Source organism: Trichosurus vulpecula, chromosome 3, assembly GCF_011100635.1.
Source record: "Trichosurus vulpecula isolate mTriVul1 chromosome 3, mTriVul1.pri, whole genome shotgun sequence".
NCBI classification, from domain to species: domain Eukaryota; kingdom Metazoa; phylum Chordata; class Mammalia; order Diprotodontia; family Phalangeridae; genus Trichosurus; species Trichosurus vulpecula.
In genome coordinates, this window is record NC_050575.1 from 19361435 (window position 1) to 19382222 (window position 20788).

Below are 20788 nucleotides of genomic sequence, written 5' to 3' on the forward strand. Positions count from 1 at the left end.
TGTTTCTACTACAGAATCACAGAATTATAGGATTTTTGAGTTGAAAGTGCTTTTAGTAACCTAGTCTAACCCATATTTGAAAAGGAAATTCCCACTGTTACATAACTTGACAAGTAGCTTTTCTTGGAGATCTCCATTGAGGGGAAAACCTCAACCTCCGGAAGGAGCCCACTTCAATTTTGGATATTTTCCTGAAATCAAGCCTGTTTTCCTTTCCATCTGGCTCCTTCAGCCAATAGAACAGGTGTATTCCCTGTTCCACATGATAGCCCTTCAGATACTTGAACACAGCTATTACGTCTTCTCCACTCCCCATTTCCTGAGCCCTCCCCAGGCTAAACACCCTTGGTTCCTTCAGCCATCATGGGACATAGTCCAGGCATCTTCCTGAGGATTCGCTCTTGCTTTTCAATTGTATCTTTAAATTGTAGCTCTGAGAATAGAGTACAATGTACCAGATATGGTCTGACCAGGGAAGAACACAGAAACACTATCACATTCTTATTCCTAGAAGCAATTTTTCTCTTTATACAGCCCAAAATTGCATTTGCTTTTTGGATTGCCACATCACATTGCCTGCTCATCTTGATCTCCTCACTTATTTGGGGTGGCTTTATTTAAAATATGTGCCATATTTTCTGCCCTGTTTTTAATCTTGTCTGTTATATAACGTATACACAGTTTCTATGTCTTAGAAGCATTGTATCTGGATTCATAGGAGTTAATATTCTTGGACTTAATTTAAAGGTAGCTATTCTTATATACATCCAAATGGAAGAGAATTTCTTGACTTATTTACTAATTTTTAATTTCTCCTTCAGGCTGCATGAGAAAAAGAACCCCGAAATGGAATATATAAACAAATATAGACAATTAGAAGCTCAAGAATTTGATGTATACAACAGTGATCATTCAAGCAGTGGACCAGGTAAAAGAACCTAATTCATATGTTATAGAAGATAGTATATGTATCTTGTTTATTTGAAGAATTCAGTATTTTAAACAGTGTCATTCAGAAATAGTATTTTAGACAGAGAGTCTTAGCCATTCTGCCTGTCATTTGAAAATATTCTAAATTGGTGAACACAGTCCATGTTCCTATTAACTAAATACATTGCCTTGCTGGGAGGGAGGGGGTTAGGAAGGAAGGAAGGACCAAGGCAAGAAGCAAAAGTAATTTATTAATACTTATATAGTGAGCACTGTGCTAATAATTTGAAAAGTTACAGTATGAGATCCCACCAGTGAGGTAAGTCAGTCATTAAGATTGAATTTTCCATTGATGAATTACAGGGTTAGATATTACAAGTCTTAATTGTCAGGTTAACTTCAAGGAGCAAGTTGAGTGGCAGAGACGTCAATTCCTACTAGTATAATATGAAATAATTGCAGTATTAAATACTTTAGTTACTTAGGATTGACGATAGAATTCAGAGACTATTATGAAGGACTCTTAAGAAAGAACTTAACAAAAAAAAGAAAGAACTTAAAAATAACTGTAGACTAACATAAGGGTCAAAGAACAAGTTATAGATACAGTAGAAAATTTCATCAAAGGAAATAACAGTGTCATACAGTTTACCAAAATTTATGGGATGCAGCTAAGGCCATTCTGAAGGGAATTACATCTTCATCAATAAAAGTGAGAAGAACCCATCAGAATTGGGCCTGAACTTAAAAAGACTTGAACAACAACATATTAGAATTTCAAAAGATACGAATTAAATTGAAAACAAAAAGACCATTCAATTGAAACATAAAACAAGAAGTTTGTTTTTCTTAAATAAAAAGGTAACCTGATCTAACAAAAAGAGAAAAACCAAATTGTTCATGACAGAATGAAAAAGGACTTTATGAAGCGGGAAAAAAGGGAGAGTATCAGAAACTTTTGCCCAGGTATATGCTAACACAGCTGTTAACTTAGAGGAAATAAATGAATGCTTACAAAAACATAAAATACCATATTAGCAAAAGAAGAAATAAACTATTTAGCTATCAGAAAAAAAAAAAAAGAAATTGAACAAGCCATGTGAACTTCCAAAAAAAAAACAAACCCAAAACTCCAGGACTAAATGGATTCGCAAGTAAATTCTGTCAGACATTAAAGAACAATTAATTTTTAAAACTGCATACGTTGTTTCAAGTAATAAGAAAAGAAGTACTTTTCAGTCTCTTTCTGTGATACAAATAAGATTTTGATATCTAAACCAGGCAGAGACAAATAAGAGAAAGGAAACTGCAGACCACTATCTTAATGAAAAGTGATACAAAAATTTTAAATAAAAATATTAGCAAGTAGTTTATGACAGTACATTAGAAAGGATATGTACTATATCCGGGTTGGGTTTGCATGGGATGACGATCACCAAATTAAAAGTCCAGAGTATGAATCAGAGATCAGAAAAGGTCTTTATTCTTTCTCATGAGAAAGGGCACAGCCCTTGTCGCTCAAAGAGCATCAGCCAGGGAGTACCAGAGTCCGAAAGCTCACAGGCTTCTTTTACCCTATTCCCCAATTCAGTCCACACCCCATCCTATCCCACCATTGGCCGGTTGGATAGACTCACAGTCTTTCAACAAGCAACCATCTAGTTGTCGCACAGCAATTCCAATCCTTCATCACCATAATTATTCATCGAATTAGTACCCTATCAGAGGAGAGTGGTTTTCCAAAACCTCATTATGCATTTCCTTTTACCCAATTTGGAGGCGACCAATCAGAAGAGGACTCGTATGGTTCAGTTTCAGTTTCATTACCTCATTTCGGGGAAATTACAAGTTACTTGGGAAACAAAACTGAAATTGAACTGGTTGGCAGAGTATAGCACAGAGAGAGAGAGAGAGAGAGAGAGAGAGAGAGAGAGAGAGAGAGAGGGGTAAGAATGTAAGTGTATTAGTGAGGGAACTTCACTGCGAGCCATCCCTCACAGGTTTATACCAGAAGTTCAGTCTTCATTCTACATAAAGAAGAATGTAAATATAATAAGCTGTGTTTATTAGAAATAATTTTTAAAACCCTGTGATTATTTCAATAGATGCTGAAAGGATTTTTGACAAAATAGAACACTCATTTCTGTTAAGGACTTTAGAGAGCTCGAATAAATGGACCTTTCCTTAATATAGTTAATTATGTATTCTTGAAATCCAAAAGTAAACATTATATGTAGTGGAGAAGTTAGGAGTGTTTCCAAGATCAGGGATAAAACAAAAATGCTTATTTTACATAGTTGTATATTGAGCAATAAAATGAGAAAAAGAAATTCAGAGAAGAAACATAGGTGAATAGAAACCAGTAGTTTGACAGACCGATGATGGTTGGTTGCTGCAGGTCACATGATGACTGCCCGAAATCCTTTGGTGGGCTGCATGTTGTGCAGGCCTGCTTTAGAGAGATAAAGAGAAGTCTAAATAATTGGAGAAACACTAATTGGTCCTGGTTAGGTTGAACTACTATAATAAAAATGGCATTGTTACTTAATTTACTTATGAGTGGTGTGCCAGTCAGACACTCGAAAGAATACCTTATAGTACTAGGAAAAATAACAACAGAATTCACATGAAGGAACAAAAGTTCAAGAATCTCAAGGGTAATAATAAAAAAAGTGGGAAGGAAAAGGATCTATCAGTATCAGATCTCAAATCATTATTATAAAGCAGTAAACATGAAAACAATTTGTTAGTGGTGTAAAAGAAATGAGGTTGATCAGTGGAACAGATTAGGCACACAGTATACAGAAGCAAACAGAGTAGCATAGTGTTTATTAAATTTAAAGATTCCATTTACCGGGAAAGGACTTCTTGACAAAAACTAGAACAGAATTTTGATAGAAATTAGGTTTATAGCAACGCTTCATACTGTAATCTCAGATAAACTCAAAATGGATGCAGTTGTAGACCACCACAATAAAGTGGATATCTATCTCAATAAAGTGAGTCACATAAATTTTTTGGTTTCCCAGTGCATATAAAAGTTGTGTTCATACTATACTGTGGTTTATTAAGTGTGTAATAGTATTATGTCTAAAACTGTACATACCTTAATTAAAAAATACTGTATTGCTAAAAAAAAATGCTAACCATCATGTGAGTCTTCAGCAAGCTGTGGTCTTTTTGTTGATGGAGGGTCTTGGCATGATGTTGATGGCTGCTGACTGATCAGGGGGTGGTAGTTGCTTGAGGTTGGGGTGGCTATAATAAGTTCTCAAAATAAGACAGACAATAAAATTTGTTGTGCCAACTGAATCCCTCTTTCACTTGAACATTTAGAGGCCATTGTAGAGTAATTGATTGATCTAATTTCAATATTGTTCTGTCTCAGGGAATAGGGAGGCCTGAGAAGAGGGAGAAAGATGCGGGAACAGCTAGTCTGTGGAGCAGTTGGAACACACTCAACATTTATTCATTAAATTTGCCATCTTATATGGGTGTGGTTTGTGGCACCCCAAAACAATTACAATAGTAACATCAAAGATCACTGATCACAGATCATTGTAAAAGATATAACAATAAGGAAGAAGTTTGAAATAGTGTGAGAATTACCAAAATGTGACACAGAGACATACTGTAAACATATGCTGTTAGAAAAATGGTGCTGATAGACTCGCTTGATGCAGGGTTGCCACAAACCTTCAATTTGTAAAAATTATGATGTCTGTGAAGCATAATAAAGTTAAATGCAGTGAAACATGGTACCCACCTGTACGTGGCTTATATAAGAAATCATATCATAAACAAATTAGAGGAGGAAGGAAGGAATTATTTGGATCTATGAATAGAGGAAAATTTCATGATAGGGTCATACAAGATAAAAAGAAAATATTTTGATTATGTAAAATTAAAAAGTTTTTGGACAAACTAACCTAGTAAAAGTTAGAAGGGAAACAAGTACTTGGAGAAAAATCTTGTAATAAGTTTCTCTGATAAAGGTATTATTTCCAAGACACATAAGGAACATATTCAAATTTATAAGAATGAGTCATTTCCTAATAGATAAAGGGTTAAAGCATGTAAACAGACTTTAAAAGTAAAAAAATCTGAGCTCTTAACAGCATATGAAAAAGTGCTCTAAGAAGTGACAGAGACATTAAAATTAAAGCAAATTGAAGTTGTGTAGCAGCCTGGCAAAGATAACAAAAAAGGAAAATGAGTCATAGGAGATACTGGAAAACAGTTAAACTAATACACTCTTGATGTAGATGTGATAGTGGTTCAACCATTTTGGAAAGCAATATAGAACTGTGCCCAGAAACTTAACAAATTGTGTTCATCCTTTGACCCAGCTATACAGGTGTAAGGCTTATGTTCCTTTAAAGAAAGACATACAAAAACATTTATGGCAGCTTTTCTCATGGCAGCTAAAAATTATAAACCAAGAGTTTATCCTCTTATTGAGGAATGCGTAAACAAATTGTGGTATGTGAATGCAATGGAGCGCTATTTTATCAGATGAAATGATGAAATAGACAATTTCAGAGAACATTAGGAAGACCTCTATGAACTGATGCAAAATGAAGTGAGTAGAACTAGGAGAACAATTTATACAATGAAAAGAACATTATAGAGAAAACTAATTTTGAAACATTATAGAATTCTGATGAAAGCAATGATAACCACAGTTCCAGCAGAATGATGATGAAACATGCCAGTCACTTTACCTTGCATTTTATTTGATGTTGGAACTCAGAAAGAAATGCCTTATATCTTACCTGCAGTGTGGTTGTCATCGCAGACACAAGTTACTGCCCTCACGAGGGGAGCAGGATCCAATGCCCAACTTATTTTAGTTCAGATAAGATGTCTGCCTTGTAATCTCTCTCGATGAAATATCGTAAAAGAATGGAACTTTTATGTTGGAAGTAGGTTGCTAATATTTGGATCTATAGTGATGGTGTATCTTTTTCTACAGCCCCAGAAGTTTTTGTAACCTAATTCATAGAAGAGAGGGGAGAATGAAGTAAACATTTCTATAACACCTAGTGTGTGCCAGGCACTCCACTAAAAACTCTTCAAATATAATCTCATTCGATGCTCTCAACAGCCCTGTGAGTTTGGTGCTGTTATTATCTCAGGCTTATAGTTGGGGAAACTGAGGCAAACAGAGACATGTATATAGAGCCTTAGGTATATAGTAAATATTTAATAATGTTCGTTCAATTGGAAATTCTAGGATTGAGAATTGGATTTTAGCATAAAATTGCAGGTGACTGGGGATGCAGTATCATTTAGGGGAGCCAACTTTTAGTGTCAGTGGTTGGAAGGAGCAAGAAAGGAAGATGTGTAAAATGAAAGGAAGTTTGTTGATTATGGAGCCGTAATGCCAAAGGGCGCAGTGGAAGGAGCAGACTGATTCACAGTGGGCTATTAATGTAGTAGGCCTGAGTAGATGGGAATGCAGGAACAAACATCTAGGAGCGGGGAATAGGATTTTTTTTTTCTAGCAGTTGAGGTTTAGTTTCACTGGACTGGCAAGAAGAAAAGTAAATGAGAGTATGCCAACCATTGGGAACTAATTCAGGCAGCCAGTGAGTGAATTGGAGGAGTTTTGCAGGTAATAGGAAGGTGTTTTTATATTGAATCATTAAAAGACGAATGGTAGATACCTAGAAAAGGCAACAATGATTATAAAGATCCAGCATGGCTTCGACAAGACCAAGTCATGCAAGATTCACTTTAATAACCTATATCAAGTTGCTTGCCTTCTCAGCAAGGGAGGTTGGGAGGGAGAGAAAGAATTTGGAACTCAATCATATAAACCAGTGTTGAAAATTGTTGTCACATGTAATTGGAGAAAAATAAAATGGTAAATTAAAAAAAATAGTGGGTCAGTCAACAAACATTAAGTACCTACTATGTGTCAAGCATTCTGTTAGTCACACAAAGACAAACACAGTTGGTGCCCTGAAGGAGTTTACATTCTAATGCTGGAGATAACAAGTAAATAACTATGTATATACAAGATACATACAATGTGAACGGAAGATAATCTCAGAGGGAAGGAAAGCATTAGTCATGGCCAGGACCAGGAAAGTCCTCTTGGATAAGGTGGCATTTGAGCTGAATTTTGAAGGAAATTGAGGAGGCAGAGAAGATGAGGAGGAGCATTCCAGGGAGTATTGTGTTTGAGGAGCAGCAAGTAAACCAATGTAGTTAGATTGAAGACTGGAAGGGGCCAACTTGTAAAGGGTTCTAAATGCCAAACAGAAGACTTTGTGGTTTATCCTTCAGATAACGGTGAGCCACTAGAGCTCATTGACATAGTCGGACCTGCAATTTAGGAAGGTGACTTTGGCAGCTGAATGGAGGATGGATCGGAATCAATGGAGATCTGAGGCAGGGACAGAAACCTGTTAAGAAAGAATGTGAGGAGGCCTTGAACCAGGGTGGTGGCTCTTAGGATTAAGAGATGGAGATGTACATGAGAGATGATGAAGTAGAGATGACAAGAGTTGATAAAAGATACCCCAGATCAGGTATAATAGCCTCTGTTTGGCCTTTAATGCCCTTTCTGCCTTCGGAGCCTTCTTTCATCTTACTTCCTTCTATGGCTCTGCGATCTGTGATGCTGGCCTTGCTGCTCCTCCAGCAGGACACTCCAGGCATTTTCACTGGCTGTCTGTTCTCTTCTCATTTCTGTTTCTTGGCTTCCTTGGTTTTCTTCAAGTCCCAGCTAAAGTCCTACCTTCTGTGAGAAACCTTTTCTGGTCCTCTTTTTAATCGTAGTATCTTCTCTTCGAGGTTATCTTCAACAGGTCTTCTCTATGTCTTATTTGTACATAGTCTAATGGAGAAGCAGCCTGACAACAACTATGAGGTCCTTGCCATCACTGTATCCCCAATACTAAGCACAGTGTCTAATGCATAGTGTGTGCTTAATAAGTGCTTGTTGACTTGGCTTGGATAAGAGTAAGGAGTTGGGGATGACACCAAGGGACTGGGGGAGTGGTGGTTCCCTTGCTAGAAATAGGGAAGTTACAAAGGGGGATAATCTTCAAATGTGTATGGTGATCTAAGTTGTATCTACCACAAAACTGGAGGTACCTATAAATGCGTATTATATAAACGTAAATTTTTGACAGTTAATAAATTGGTAGATAAGGGAGATGGCTGTTGGTATTATTTATATAAATTAGAAGGAAGAAAAGTGAACTAGATAAGGAGTGGGAAACCTGTGGCCTTGAAGCCACAAGTGGCCTTCTAGGTCCTTGGTTGTAGCCTTTTAACTGAGACCAAGGTTTACAGAACAAATCCTTTTATTAAGGGGATTTGTTCTGTGAAGTTTGATTCAGTCAAAGGACCGCCTCTGAGGACCTAGAAGGCCACATGTGGCCTTGAGGCTGCAGGTTTACCACTCCTGACACTATTTGATAGGCAGTTTGATGAATATAGAAATGATCAAATGGGGGGGGGTGGAGCCAAGATGGTGGCTGGAAAGCAGGGACTAGTGTGAGCTCCCTGCTAGGTCCCTCCAAAAACCTATAAAAATGTCTCTGAACAAATTCTAGAATTGCAGAACCCTCAAAATAGCAGAGGGAAGCAGGGATCCAGCACAGGACAGCCTGGAGGGTCGCTGGGTGAGGTCTATTGCGCAGGGAGCTGGGAGCGGAGAGGAGCGGAGCCCAGCGTGGGCAGCGGCAGGACCAACCACAGCAGAAGCCAGGCAGAACAGGCTCTAGCACCCTGAATCATTGAGCTGTGGCAGTTACCAGACTTCTCAACCCACAAACACCAAAAACAACAGAGAAGGCTAGTGGGAAAAGCTGTGAGGGACAGAGTGAAAAGAGTTCGTGGTTTGGCCACTGCCCCCGGGCAGCAGGGAGTGGTGCAGCTACAGAACTACAGCTGCAGTTGCTTCTGGCCCCAGGCCCACATGGTGGGAGGAATTAAGTGGTGGATCAGAGCAGGAGTGTAGAGCTGGCTTAAGATCTGAGTCAGGTCCAGGTTGGTGGTTCTTGGGGAAGGAGGAGTGCTGGTGTGGCAGAGCTGGCTGTATAGAAATAGCTCTGAAAACAATGGCCCATCCCCTCAAGCTTGGAACAAAGTGCTCTTTACAAGCAGTCATACCCCCCCCCACAAAAAAGTCAAAGGTCAAGTAAGTTGGCTGGGAACATGTCAAGACAGCAAAAACGGACTCAGATTCAGTCTCAGACTTTGGAATCTTTCTTTGGTGACAAAGAAGACTAAAACGTAAAGCCAGAAGAAGTCAACAAAATCAAAGAGCCTACATCAAAACCCTCCAAGAAAAACATGAACTGGTCTCAGGCCATGGAAGAGCTCAAACAGGATTTGGAAAAGCAAATTAGAGAAGTAGAGGAAAAACTGGGAAGAGAAATGAGAATGATGCGAGAAAACCATGAAAAACAAGTCAATGACTTGCTAAAGAAGAACCAAAAAAATATGGAAAAAAATACTGAAGAAAACAACACCTTAAAAAATAGACTAACTCAAATGGCAAAAGAGCTCCAAAAAGCCAATGAGGAGAAGAATGCCTTGAAAGGCAGAATTAGCCAAATGGAAAAGGAGGTCCAAAAGACCACGGAAGAAAATACTGCCTTAAAAATTGGATTGGAGCAAGTGGAAGCTAGTGAATTTATGAGAAATCAAGATATTATAAAACAGAACCAAAGGAATGAAAAAGTAGAAGACAATGTGAAATATCTCATTGGAAAAACCACTGACCTGGAAAATAGATCCAGGCGAGATAATTTAAAAATTATTGGACTACCTGAAAACCATGATGAAAAAAAGAGCCTAGATATCATCTTTCAAGAAATTATCAAGGAGAACTGCCCTGATATTCTAGAGCCACAGGGCAAAAGAGAAATTGAAAGAATCCATCAATCGCCTCCTCAAATAGATCCCAAAAAGAAATCTCCTAGGAATATTGTCGCCAAATTCCAGAGCTCCTAGGTCAAGGAGAAAATACTGTAAGCAGCCAGAAAGAAACAATTGGAGTATTGTGGAAACATAATCAGAATTACCCAAGATCTAGGAGCTTCTGCATTAAGGGATCTAAGGGCTTGGAATATGATATTCCAGAGATCAGTGGAGCTAGGATTAAAACCAAGAATCACCTACCCAGCAAAACTGAGTATCATGCTCCAAGGCAAAATATGGATTTTCAATAAAATAAAATAGAGGACTTTCAAGCTTTCTCAGTGAAAAGACCAGAGCTGAATAGAAAATTTGACTTTCAAATGCAAGAATCAAGAGAAGCATGAAAAGGTAAACAAGAAAGAGAAATCACAAGGGACTTACTAAAGTTGAACTGTTTTGTTTACATTCCTATGTGGAAAGATGATGTATATGATTCATGAGACCTCAGTATTAGAGTAGCTGAAAGGAATATGCATATATATGTGTGTATGTATATATATGTGTGTGTATGTATGTATATATGTAGGTATATATATATATATATATATATTTATATAGACAGAGGGCACAGGGTGAGTTGAATATGAAGGGACGGTATCTAAAAAAAAAATCAAATTAAGGGATGAGAGAGGAATATATTGATAGAGGGAGAAAGGGAGAGATAGAATGGGGTAAATTATCTCCCATAAAAGTGGCAAGAAACAGTGGTTCTGTAGGAAGGGAAGAGGGGGCAGGTGAGGGGGGATGAGTAAATCTTGCTGTCATCGGATTTGACCTGAGGAGGGAATACCATAATTCATCTACTAGAGGACAAAGTCAAGATCCAAAAAGATCTTGACAGGCTAGAGCTTATCTAATAAGATGATCTTTAATGAGCCTACTAAATAATAATAATAATATAGTAAAAATGAATTATCATTAATATCATCAATTCCATAGTAATAATGCTTATGTAGACCTTACTATGGGTCAGGCACCGTGCTATACAATAATTATTTCATTTGATCATCACACCAACCCTAGGAGGAAGTTGTTATCACTATTATCACCACCCCAATTTTAAAGATGAGGAAACTGAGGCAAATAGAGGTTTTTGTGACTTGCTCAGGGTTACACAGCTAGTGTCTGAGGCTAGATTCGAACTCAGATCTTCCTGCCTCCAGACTTAGCACTCTAGCTACTGTACCACATAGCTACCTTTTAATTTAGAACTTCATTGATTTATTTATGGAAATTGATTTTCTATTTTGAACCCAAGTACAAAGTGGGGCGGGGAGGAGCTGATGTTAGCAGTTTGACTGAAAGAATGTTGAAATTGTGGACAGCAACCTTAGTATGAATTAGCAGTGTGATAGGGCAGCTAAAAAAGCCGGTTTCATCTTGGATATAAATTCCCTCCTTTTGTCTCCATAGTCAGAGATAGCTTCAGCATAAGCAGTCATTGACTCTTGTGTCCTTTTTATCGTTCCCCGTTGGTGTGGCCTACCCATTATGTACTAAGTCATGATGCAGTAAAAATCTGCTTGTTTTTATCTTGAGATAAAATCCATTCTAAAGTACATAAAAGAAAGCTTAAAGAAGAGGGTGCTACTGAGGGTATGCAATTCCAGTTGATCAGGATTAATTCATCATGTTCAGGGAAACTGAACAATGTTTTTCATGCAGGTCATTTAAAGAAATGGGTTAGTGATTCAGTTAAGTGTTCATGATGATATTTGGTTCAAGGTATTAGCACCTTTTACTTGAATTTTGCTGGCCAGCAAGGGCTCAAAAGTACCCTGACTTACCCATCCTGTCGCTCTTCCTCACATGATCTTTTAGTCCCTCCTTCTAGTTGAGAAAAACTGTATTTCCCATCAGCCTCATGTATTAGCAAGGCAATAATCACAATATAGATGATCATTGTCAACATGCCTATGTGGTTCTGTATCGCAAAATATGAGACTGTTCACATAGAAGGTAGAAGAATTAAACCATTTATTCAGACACCAAAGAACCAGGTTCCAAAACCAGTAAGCCCAATCCATCACAGCAGCAAAGAATTTAATACAAAATATCACAGCAGAGAACTACTCCATCTCAAAGCCATCCACCCCCCCCCCCCCCACCCCCCACTGGGGCCTTCCCACAAATACACTCATAGCACAGCCACCATGTTTGCTCTCTCCCTCAGTTGTAACTACTGTTTCTCTCTGCATTTCCTGTGGCACACTTTCCTCCCACCACATGTGTCTTAGGCTTCCTGTGATGTAAGTAGGTCACATGGCCTATTAATAGGTGGGAAGGATCTTCAAATCTAAATTGTTATCACATTTGGCCCCAAGATCTTTCTCATCCATTACATAGGGCAGTGGGAGTTTTGGGATAACTGGTGTCAACAGGACTTCACAACAATATAACAGGGATAACACAAAATAAGTATGTAAAACAATGTCATCATTCCCCCTCGAACAAATGGGGCAAGGGGTGAAGGTCTCGTCCTCCGTAGCTTCTTCCTGCTTAGATTGGATATAGGAGCTGTCCCTGCCCCAAGAGCTCAAGAGACCCATTCAAGAGGTTAGTTTTTAGCAAGCTGGCATCTGGAACTTGGTTGACACTGGGTCCAGGGATGGCTCATTATATCATTAAGGCAGAACTCATGACTTCAAAGATAACCATGAATATGCCTGAATGGTCCAGAATTGCAGGATATAAGGAATTCCTAAGTATAAGGCAGAGGAGTTAAAGATTTATTGAAACTCAAAAGTAGCAGACCCAGGACCAGTGTCCCCAATTCGACCTCCTGGCAAGAACATTCCAAGACCAGTATGCCCATCTCACAATAGTGACCAGGAGGCCACAGAAAAACATTATGGCAGCAAGCCAAGCCATACTGGTGCTTCCCCCCCAATTCCAGGGCCCTCCAGCAAGAAGACCACCCACTGGCCTCAAGCTCCTGCTCAGCACTCTCCGGTTTCCACGAGGGTCAGTCCTGCTTTTTTGTAGCGCCTGCCACTGTCGCCACAGATTCCGCTCCAATCTCCAAGCTATGTTCCAGCTAGGTGACTGCTTCCTCTCTCCTTCAGCTCTTAACTGCTCTCTCCAGCTGCCTCACCAACCGCCTCTTAGCTCTGCTCTAACTGTTCAGCAAGCTCCTCTCACCACAGGCTTCCATTGGCTCCAGTCCTAGCCACTCCCTCCAGGACCCTGAGAGCCCCGCCCCCGAAGCCCACTCAGATGGGCAGGGAAGATCTTCCCAGTCACTGATTGCCTTTACACACATCATGGTTGTCAGGTCTAGGGATGACACATCACAGTCATGGACAGATCTAGGGGTGATATCTGAACACATCAGAGGGTAGCATCTGGCTTAAGCGATCAGGCATCTGCAGGTGGATGGTACTAAGCCTTCAGGAAACAAATCTAGCAAACAAATTTAACAGACAAAAGCCAGAAAGAAACAAGGAAACAGTCATAGCCTCATTCATGATAGAATACATGAGTCAGGGATATAGTTTCGTAATCATTTCCTCCTGGATAAACAGCAGTTAACAGTCTTATCCTTCCCATGTGCTATAATTTCTGCAGCCTTTGGAACATCATTTGACTTCCGTTTTACCCATGCTTTACCTCCCAATTTTATTCTCTTTGTAGGACCAAACCAACCCTTCCTTTCCTCTGATAGTTATTTTGGAAGGAGAGTCAGTCTTCACAAGGGGTATTATTTCACAAGGAATAATAATCAATTGAACTATGATTTTTACGAAACTGTTTATAGGTTCTTTACCCAAATTCTGGAATGTCACAATAATTTCTCCTTGATAATTAGAATCTATCACTCCAACCAATGTATGTATTCCTCCAGCTGCTAATCTTGATTTAGGTAATATCTGTCCAAAATGATTCTTAGGGATTCTCATACATATCCCAGTAGAGATTTGTCTTAGCTCTTTTCTATCTAACCAAAAGTCCTCTAGACAATGTAAATCATATCCTGCCAAAACAGGTATTCCTGGATATGGTGGTGGGACATCTTCCCTCACAGTTCAGTACTCAAAATTTGGGATCTTATGTGTTTGGTATTTTCTAATTTTCAGATTTGGGGTCATCATTTAGGCTAGAGGTGTACTTCCCCCTAATGGTCTGTTATTCAAATTACATAAAGCAGTGAACAAATTATCCTTCCAATGTTGATACGAATTATTAGAACTCAGCTTCCTTAATTGTTCTTTCAATAATCCTGTCATTCTTTCAATTAACCCATATGCTTGTGGGTAATATGGAATATGATGTATCCACTCTGTATTGATCAATACACAGTATCTGTTTCATTACCTTTGAAATGTGACCCATTGTTACTTTGAATCTGCATTGGGGTTCCATAATACAGACTTATGATATCTAGAGTTTTACAAGTGTTCTTCTGAGTTGCATTCTTAAAAGGACTAACCACTAGTACACCTGAATAGGTCTCCACACAAGTACATATAAATTTGCATCCTTCATCTTGGAGTAGTGATCCAATATAATCTATCTGCCAAATCTGGGCTGGAACTTTTCTCCTTTCTATTTCTCCAGTTACTACTTGAAGAATAGTTCATTCCTTGCCCAGTTTACATATATAACATTCCTCTATTACTTGTTTTAGCAGTGAATGAGAGATACTGATACCTTGATGTTGCGCCCACCAGTATGTGGCCTGGACCCCTGAATGGCCGGCTGTTTGTTGGACCCGTTTTGCTAGTACCAGATCATCAGCTATCAGAGTAGGGACAATATGTCGAGGAGCAATCTTTGCTAGTTGTTCAGCATGAGCATCGTACTCCTGTTCTGGCGTAGTGAGGGCCACATGAGCATCTACATGAAGCACTTGACAAATTAGTCACCAAAGACATGTCTCATATCTTCCCATAATTCTTTGCCCCAAACTTGTTTGCCGTGAATTTCCCAATTTTGATTTTTCCACATGGGCATCCATGTAGCTAACCCAATAGCTACTGCCCATGAATCAATGAATATATGACACTGTGCTCCTTGTTCTGTTTTAATAGCTTGATGTCCTACCGTCAGTTCAGCATATTGACTACTTCCACCTATCCCAGTACTTTCCAAAGTCCTCCTAGTACATGGGGGTTATAGGCTACTGCTTTCTAGTGTCTTTTATGGCCCAGATATTTTTATGCATGTTTCTTCTGTTCTTCAGTTAGTCCATCGTATCTCTCATTCCATTTTACCAAGGATTGTACCAAATGTTGTCTAGATTCAATGGTTTTGTCATTTCCCTCAGTATCTATGTTTGCTATAGATTCATGTAGAGCAGAAACTCCACTTTTGCCTGTTTTCGATCTATTTTGAATGTACCATTTCCATTTAATTATGCTAGCCTCTTGAGCATGTCCAATTCTGTGAGATGCTGGGGTACTCATTACCCAGGTCATAATTGGGATTCCAGGCCTTAATATCACTCACTTCATGGCCAAGAGTCATTGTTTATCTCTACCAAAGCCCAATATGCAGTTAACAGCTGCTTTTCAAAAGGTGTATATTGAACTCCAGACAAAGGAAGTTTCCTAGACCAAAATCCTAAAGGTACATTTTGGCTTTGTTATTTTTGCTATAAACTCCAGTTCTCATAGTCATCTCATAGTACAGTCATTTGTAATTCCACCTGGCCATTTTGCATAGGCCTAAATCTAGAGCCAATTGTATAGCAGTTTTGTCTTCTTCAAAAGCTGTTCAAGTACTCAATCAAATTCATGCTTTTTCCTAGTGATTTTATAGGGTTTCAAAATCTGTCCCAAATGTGGGATGTGGTGTCTCCAGTATCCAAACCAATAATCTAAACCTTTGGGCCTCCTCCTTGTTGGTTGGGACAAGAAAATCTTGAATCTTCTGTTGAACTTGTGGGAGAATTTCTTGCAGTCCTTTATTCCATTGTATTCCCCAAAATTTTACAGTTTGAGCTGGCCCTTGAATCTTTGCAGGGTTAGTTTCCCACATTTGCTTTTCATATGCCTAATTAAAAGTGTCAAACTCTTCTCCACTTCTTTTACATTTTTCCCTGTATCATAATATTATCTATGTAGTGAGTAAACTTTACACCAGGTAACTTAAAATTCATCCAAATGTTCAGCCACAATCCAATGAGAAATAGTTGGACCATGCAGATATCCTTGTCACAATTGTGTAAACGTATAGTGTTGGCCCTGCCACGTGAAAGCAAAATAGTCCCATTCTTTAGAGTCCATTGGGATTGTAAAGACAGCATTGGCCAAATCAATAGCTGCATACCAAGTCTCAACAAAAGAGGAGTTACTTTATTCAGTTGTCTATAATCCACTGTCATTCTCCGTGTTCCATCTGACTTTTGTACTGGCCAGACAGAATTATTCCAACTAGTGGTTGTAGGGACTAACATTCCTGCCTCAACATATTCCTTTATGGTACTGGTAATTTCATTTTGCCCACGTGGCACATGCTGCTGCTTCAAAGGAATTACTTCAGACAGTTCAGGTAAAGTGATTGGGTCCATTTTTACTTTTCCCACTGAAACTGTTTTAATTCCTATCTTCCTTACTGCAAATTGGTATCTTCCTCAGGTAGATTCAGAGCCATGCCTTTCAATATATCTGTTCCAATGATGTATTCAGGAATGGGTACAGTGACTCTGGTATATTCTTTCTTAGGCAGTTGTCCAATTTTCATCATCAGTTTGACTTGTCTGTAAACATTGCCTTTCTTGTCACTCTATTCTGACTTTCCATCTGCTGGCTATTGACTCTTCTCTCTTGAGGAAATTTATCTTTTCCCCAGTCTCCTAAGTTACTTAACTGTGAAATCTTATCCAGCACCTCCGAAAGAGGGTGCCCTACTTTCCCAATTAGCAGAATCAGAATTAGGTATTTATAAGCAGGGGGAGCTGTCTTCACTATTGGATTTATATGAGACTTCCAAGGGAGTATTATAGCATACATCTGCGTTTCCCTTCATAATAGCAGTCTTCATTGCCTCCTCTTTTAACTTTCTCACACAGGGTCTATCTCCACTGGGCCACATAGAATCTGTTGGATACTCTCAGTTACAGTCCTTTGCTGCTAAAGCTAAGGCTAATTGTCCTATTACCGCCTTGCAGATGATAATCCCTAAAAACTTTCTGTACAAATGGATTCAGACTAAAGCTTATAAATTTAATGCAGTCCACACTGTCCACAGATATTCCTGTGGCACCTTCATCACTGATTCTCACAATCCAAGATATCTGTGATTTCCTGCTGTGTAAAACTCTCCAAAACCTCTCCGAACACTGTTATTTTCTTGGGTTTCTTGCCTCCTCCACTGTATGGGGCCCACTTCTGTCTGAGAAGCCTGGTCTGATATTATATCATTTTCTGGCTTAGGAGCATTATACCACAAAGTAGCATTTTGTGCCTCTGCTTCTGATATTGAATCATTCTCTCCTGACTCCCTTTCCCTATCACCATGGCAACCAGACTGGGAACTAGACTCAACCTGGGCTGAACTTAAATGCACTTTTGACGTCCTTGGCTTCCTCTTCTAGCCAAATTAACAGCAAAATCAGTTGATTCCTGAACAATAATCTGTTCTTCTGCCACCTGAGATTCCCATCTTGCTGTGACAAAGAAATATTCTCATTTGAGGTAGACGTTTGAGTTCTCTCTCTTCAACAATCTGTCCCTGCTTTCAAGTATCCTATGATAGGCTGTGAATAAAATCCAGCCTCTCCTAGAGAATGCTGTTTTCAATTCTCTCCCTGGCTTTACTTTGATTTCTTGCAAACATCTCTCCAAATCTCTAGGTTCTCCCTTCTGTAGCTTCTGTTCCCAGTTTTCCCACAGCCCTGTTCCAAGGGATCATTCCCTTGCTGGGGAGGAATAAGGTATCTCCTCCCATCCTGGGATAACCATTTCTTCCTCTAAAGCCCTTCTACCTCCAAATAGAGATCTTACACCTTGTGATCCTGTTCATGACACCAAATGTATTAGCAAGGCAATAAACACAATGTTGACAACAATTGTGAATATGCCTATGTAATTCTGCATTGCAAAATATGAGAGACTATCCACCTAAAAAGTAGAAGAAGTAAAACATTTATTCAGACAGAGAACTAGGTTCCAAAACCAATAAGCCCAATCCATCACAGCAGCAAAGAATTCAATACGCAGTATCACAGCAGAGAGCCACTCCATCTCAAAGCCATCCACCCCCCTGCTGCCGCCTTCCCACAAATACACTCACAGCACAGCTACCACATCTTTTCTCCCTCAGTTCTACCTGCTCTCTCTCTGCATTTCCTGTGGCACACTTTCCTTTTCTTCTCAGCAGGCTCCTCCCACCACATGTGTCTTAGGCTTCCTGTGATGTAAGCAGGTCACGTGGCCTATTAATGGGTGGGAAAGATCTTCAAATCCAAATTGCTCTTACACCCCTTTGGCAATAAGGGGCTACAATTGCATTAAGAGTATCATACCTTTCAAAAATAGCATCTCTCTTTAATGTTTCTTAGGTAGCATCTAGGTTATTGTGTTCGATTCTGGGGTCCATGGTTTAGGAAGGACAATTGATAAACCTGGAGAGCATAAAGAAGAGGACAGTGAGGTTGGTGAAGTACCCTGAGTTTATCCGCTATGAGAATCATTTGGTGGAACTGGGGATGTTTAGAACATGACAAAGGTATAGCGAAATCTAGGGCCTTATCACCAAAAAATGAATCTGCATCTATAGAATAGATGATTCTGGAAGAGAGTTGTAAGTTGTAAACTGTTTGTTGGACTCTGTAGAAGAGGGAAGAGACTTGACTTGTTAGACTCCAAAGGGCAGAAACTAGAGCACTGATGAAAGTTTCAGAGGCAAATGCAGGCTTAACATCAGGAAAAACTTTCCAAGAAGTCGAACAGTCTCCAAGTAGAATGGGCTGACTCACGACGTGATGTGTGTCCATTCTTTGGAAGCCTTCAGCTGAGTCTAGGTGATCACTTGTTAGATATGTTACAGTAAGGATTCTTTTTGTGTATGGGATATACTGTGTGGCTGCCAAGGTCCCTTCTAACTCTAAAATTCTAGTATTCTTTGGTTCTTTTTATGTCAAAAAGATCGCAGTCATGTAAATAGGAAAAAATGGCTATAGAAGAAGCTTAGAGTTATTAAAATATTTTCTAGTTTCCAAAAAGCAGTATGCTTTGGTATGCGTGTGTTTGTGTATGCACGCATGCATGTATGTATGTATTTTTGTATATGTATGTCTAGATAGATGAATGTGTGCTATAGCTTGTTTGGCTGTGTATCACATTCTAGATAATAGGCATTCTTCATGCATTTGTTTTTTTCCTCTCTGGACCGTTAAGCCAAAATCCTTTGACTGATAATTGATTTTAAACCAGAGGTTCTATAGAAAGCACAGTTGTCACCCAAAAAAAGCATCTGAACGATCTTACTGTCTGTAAGGAATTCCTTTTCAACTTGGACTTTGTTCTGCCTCTCCTCCTTCATTGGCAAACACCTTTGGTTAACCTCTTCTGATAGTAACCATCAGTGAGTGATCAAACAAAGTTATACCTGTATATTTTACAAGGAAGCTTCTACAGTGTGGGTTACGTTCAAGGGACTAAAGCCTTGTTGGGTAGCTTTTTGTGTGATGGTACAAATATGGTCTGACGTAGAATTGTTTGTGAAAACTTGCTTGTTCCCTTCTCATCACCCCCTTATTATGGATACTTTTTGATGCTATCTGTAGACCAGCCTCGTAAAATTTTTGTAAAGATGGGAAAGTAGATTACTTAGTTAAACAGTCATTGATATTCTTTTGAATAGCCTCTTTTTTTTTTGGTGATAAGACCCTAGTTTCCCCCCATACCTTTGGTATCTTCTTCCTCCTTCAGATGATTTGAGACTTGATCCTTTAGTGCCTTCAAAATTGTGTCACTTCTAGAACAGAAGATTTTTGTGTACATTTGATCAGTTCCATCTGTTCTCTTCAGGAACGTTAGAACCTTTTCTGTAGTTCATGTTGGAGTCCACGTGTGTCTTCTCCACTATATTTGATGGTGAGAATAATTTGTTAAAAAAATTCTTAGCCGTGTTTTCAGTATCTGTTCTATGTATGTATGTGTCATGTCATTCCTCACCTTATTCTTCTCTTGTTTATCTCCCTTATGCCTCCCTTCTGTTTACTTCCTCATCTACCTTCATCCTGACTGGTTCTCTCCAAATTTTCTGTGACTCTCCCACCCCCCCCAAAACAGTATCCTATCCCGTGATGTAGTCTGTAATGTCCTGTCTGTAGGGAGAATGGTAGGGTAGTGTGCTCAGGATTCTAATATTCTGATTCCGTCCCCACCACTTCCCCCGGCCCCCTCCCCAAAGCCTCTATCTGGTACTGTCTACTGACCTTGTGTCTAAGAACTTTTCCTGTTCAAATTCTCCCTCTGTTTCTATTCTCATATAATGCTTGGTTCTAAACAATGTAAAAAAAATTCTTCCTCATCCCTTGACAGGTGATAGACTAAGGGTGAGAACAGGATAAATAGTGTTCGAATTTGTTTTCTTTGCTATATATATTACAAGGATTTTGTCTTTTTCTTTTTTTTAAAGGTAAGGGAATGAGGGAGAGAAAAATCATTATTTGTTAATTAAAAAAAGAAAATGTTTTTTAGATTTGATGGACATATTATAATGTTGCTTTTTTGGTCTGGCTCCAGCGAAATTCTGTTTAAAATGTTTCAAAACAATAAGTTGTTTTTCAGCCTTTAAAAATCTAATAGTCATTCTTTGTAAAGATATAAAATTCTAATAATTGTGCAATGTATATATACCTTAAAGCTATTTAGAAGTGCTTAGTTAGTATTTACAAGAATTGCCATTTATATACTTTTATGGATACTTCTCCAGATATTCCTTGTACTGCTTTTGGCCCCAGGAA

General features: G+C 38.9%; 1 protein-coding gene across 1 annotated transcript in view; it reads left to right on the forward strand.

Moving 5' to 3' along the window:
• The window catches only part of TDRD9 (tudor domain containing 9), a 224348-nt gene that overhangs the window by 46803 nt on the left and 156757 nt on the right, over positions 1 to 20788 (forward strand). The window contains exon 2 of the mRNA XM_036751321.1: positions 832 to 928. Coding sequence (XP_036607216.1) covers positions 832 to 928 — 97 coding nt within the window. The remainder of the gene's footprint in view (positions 1 to 831; positions 929 to 20788) is intronic.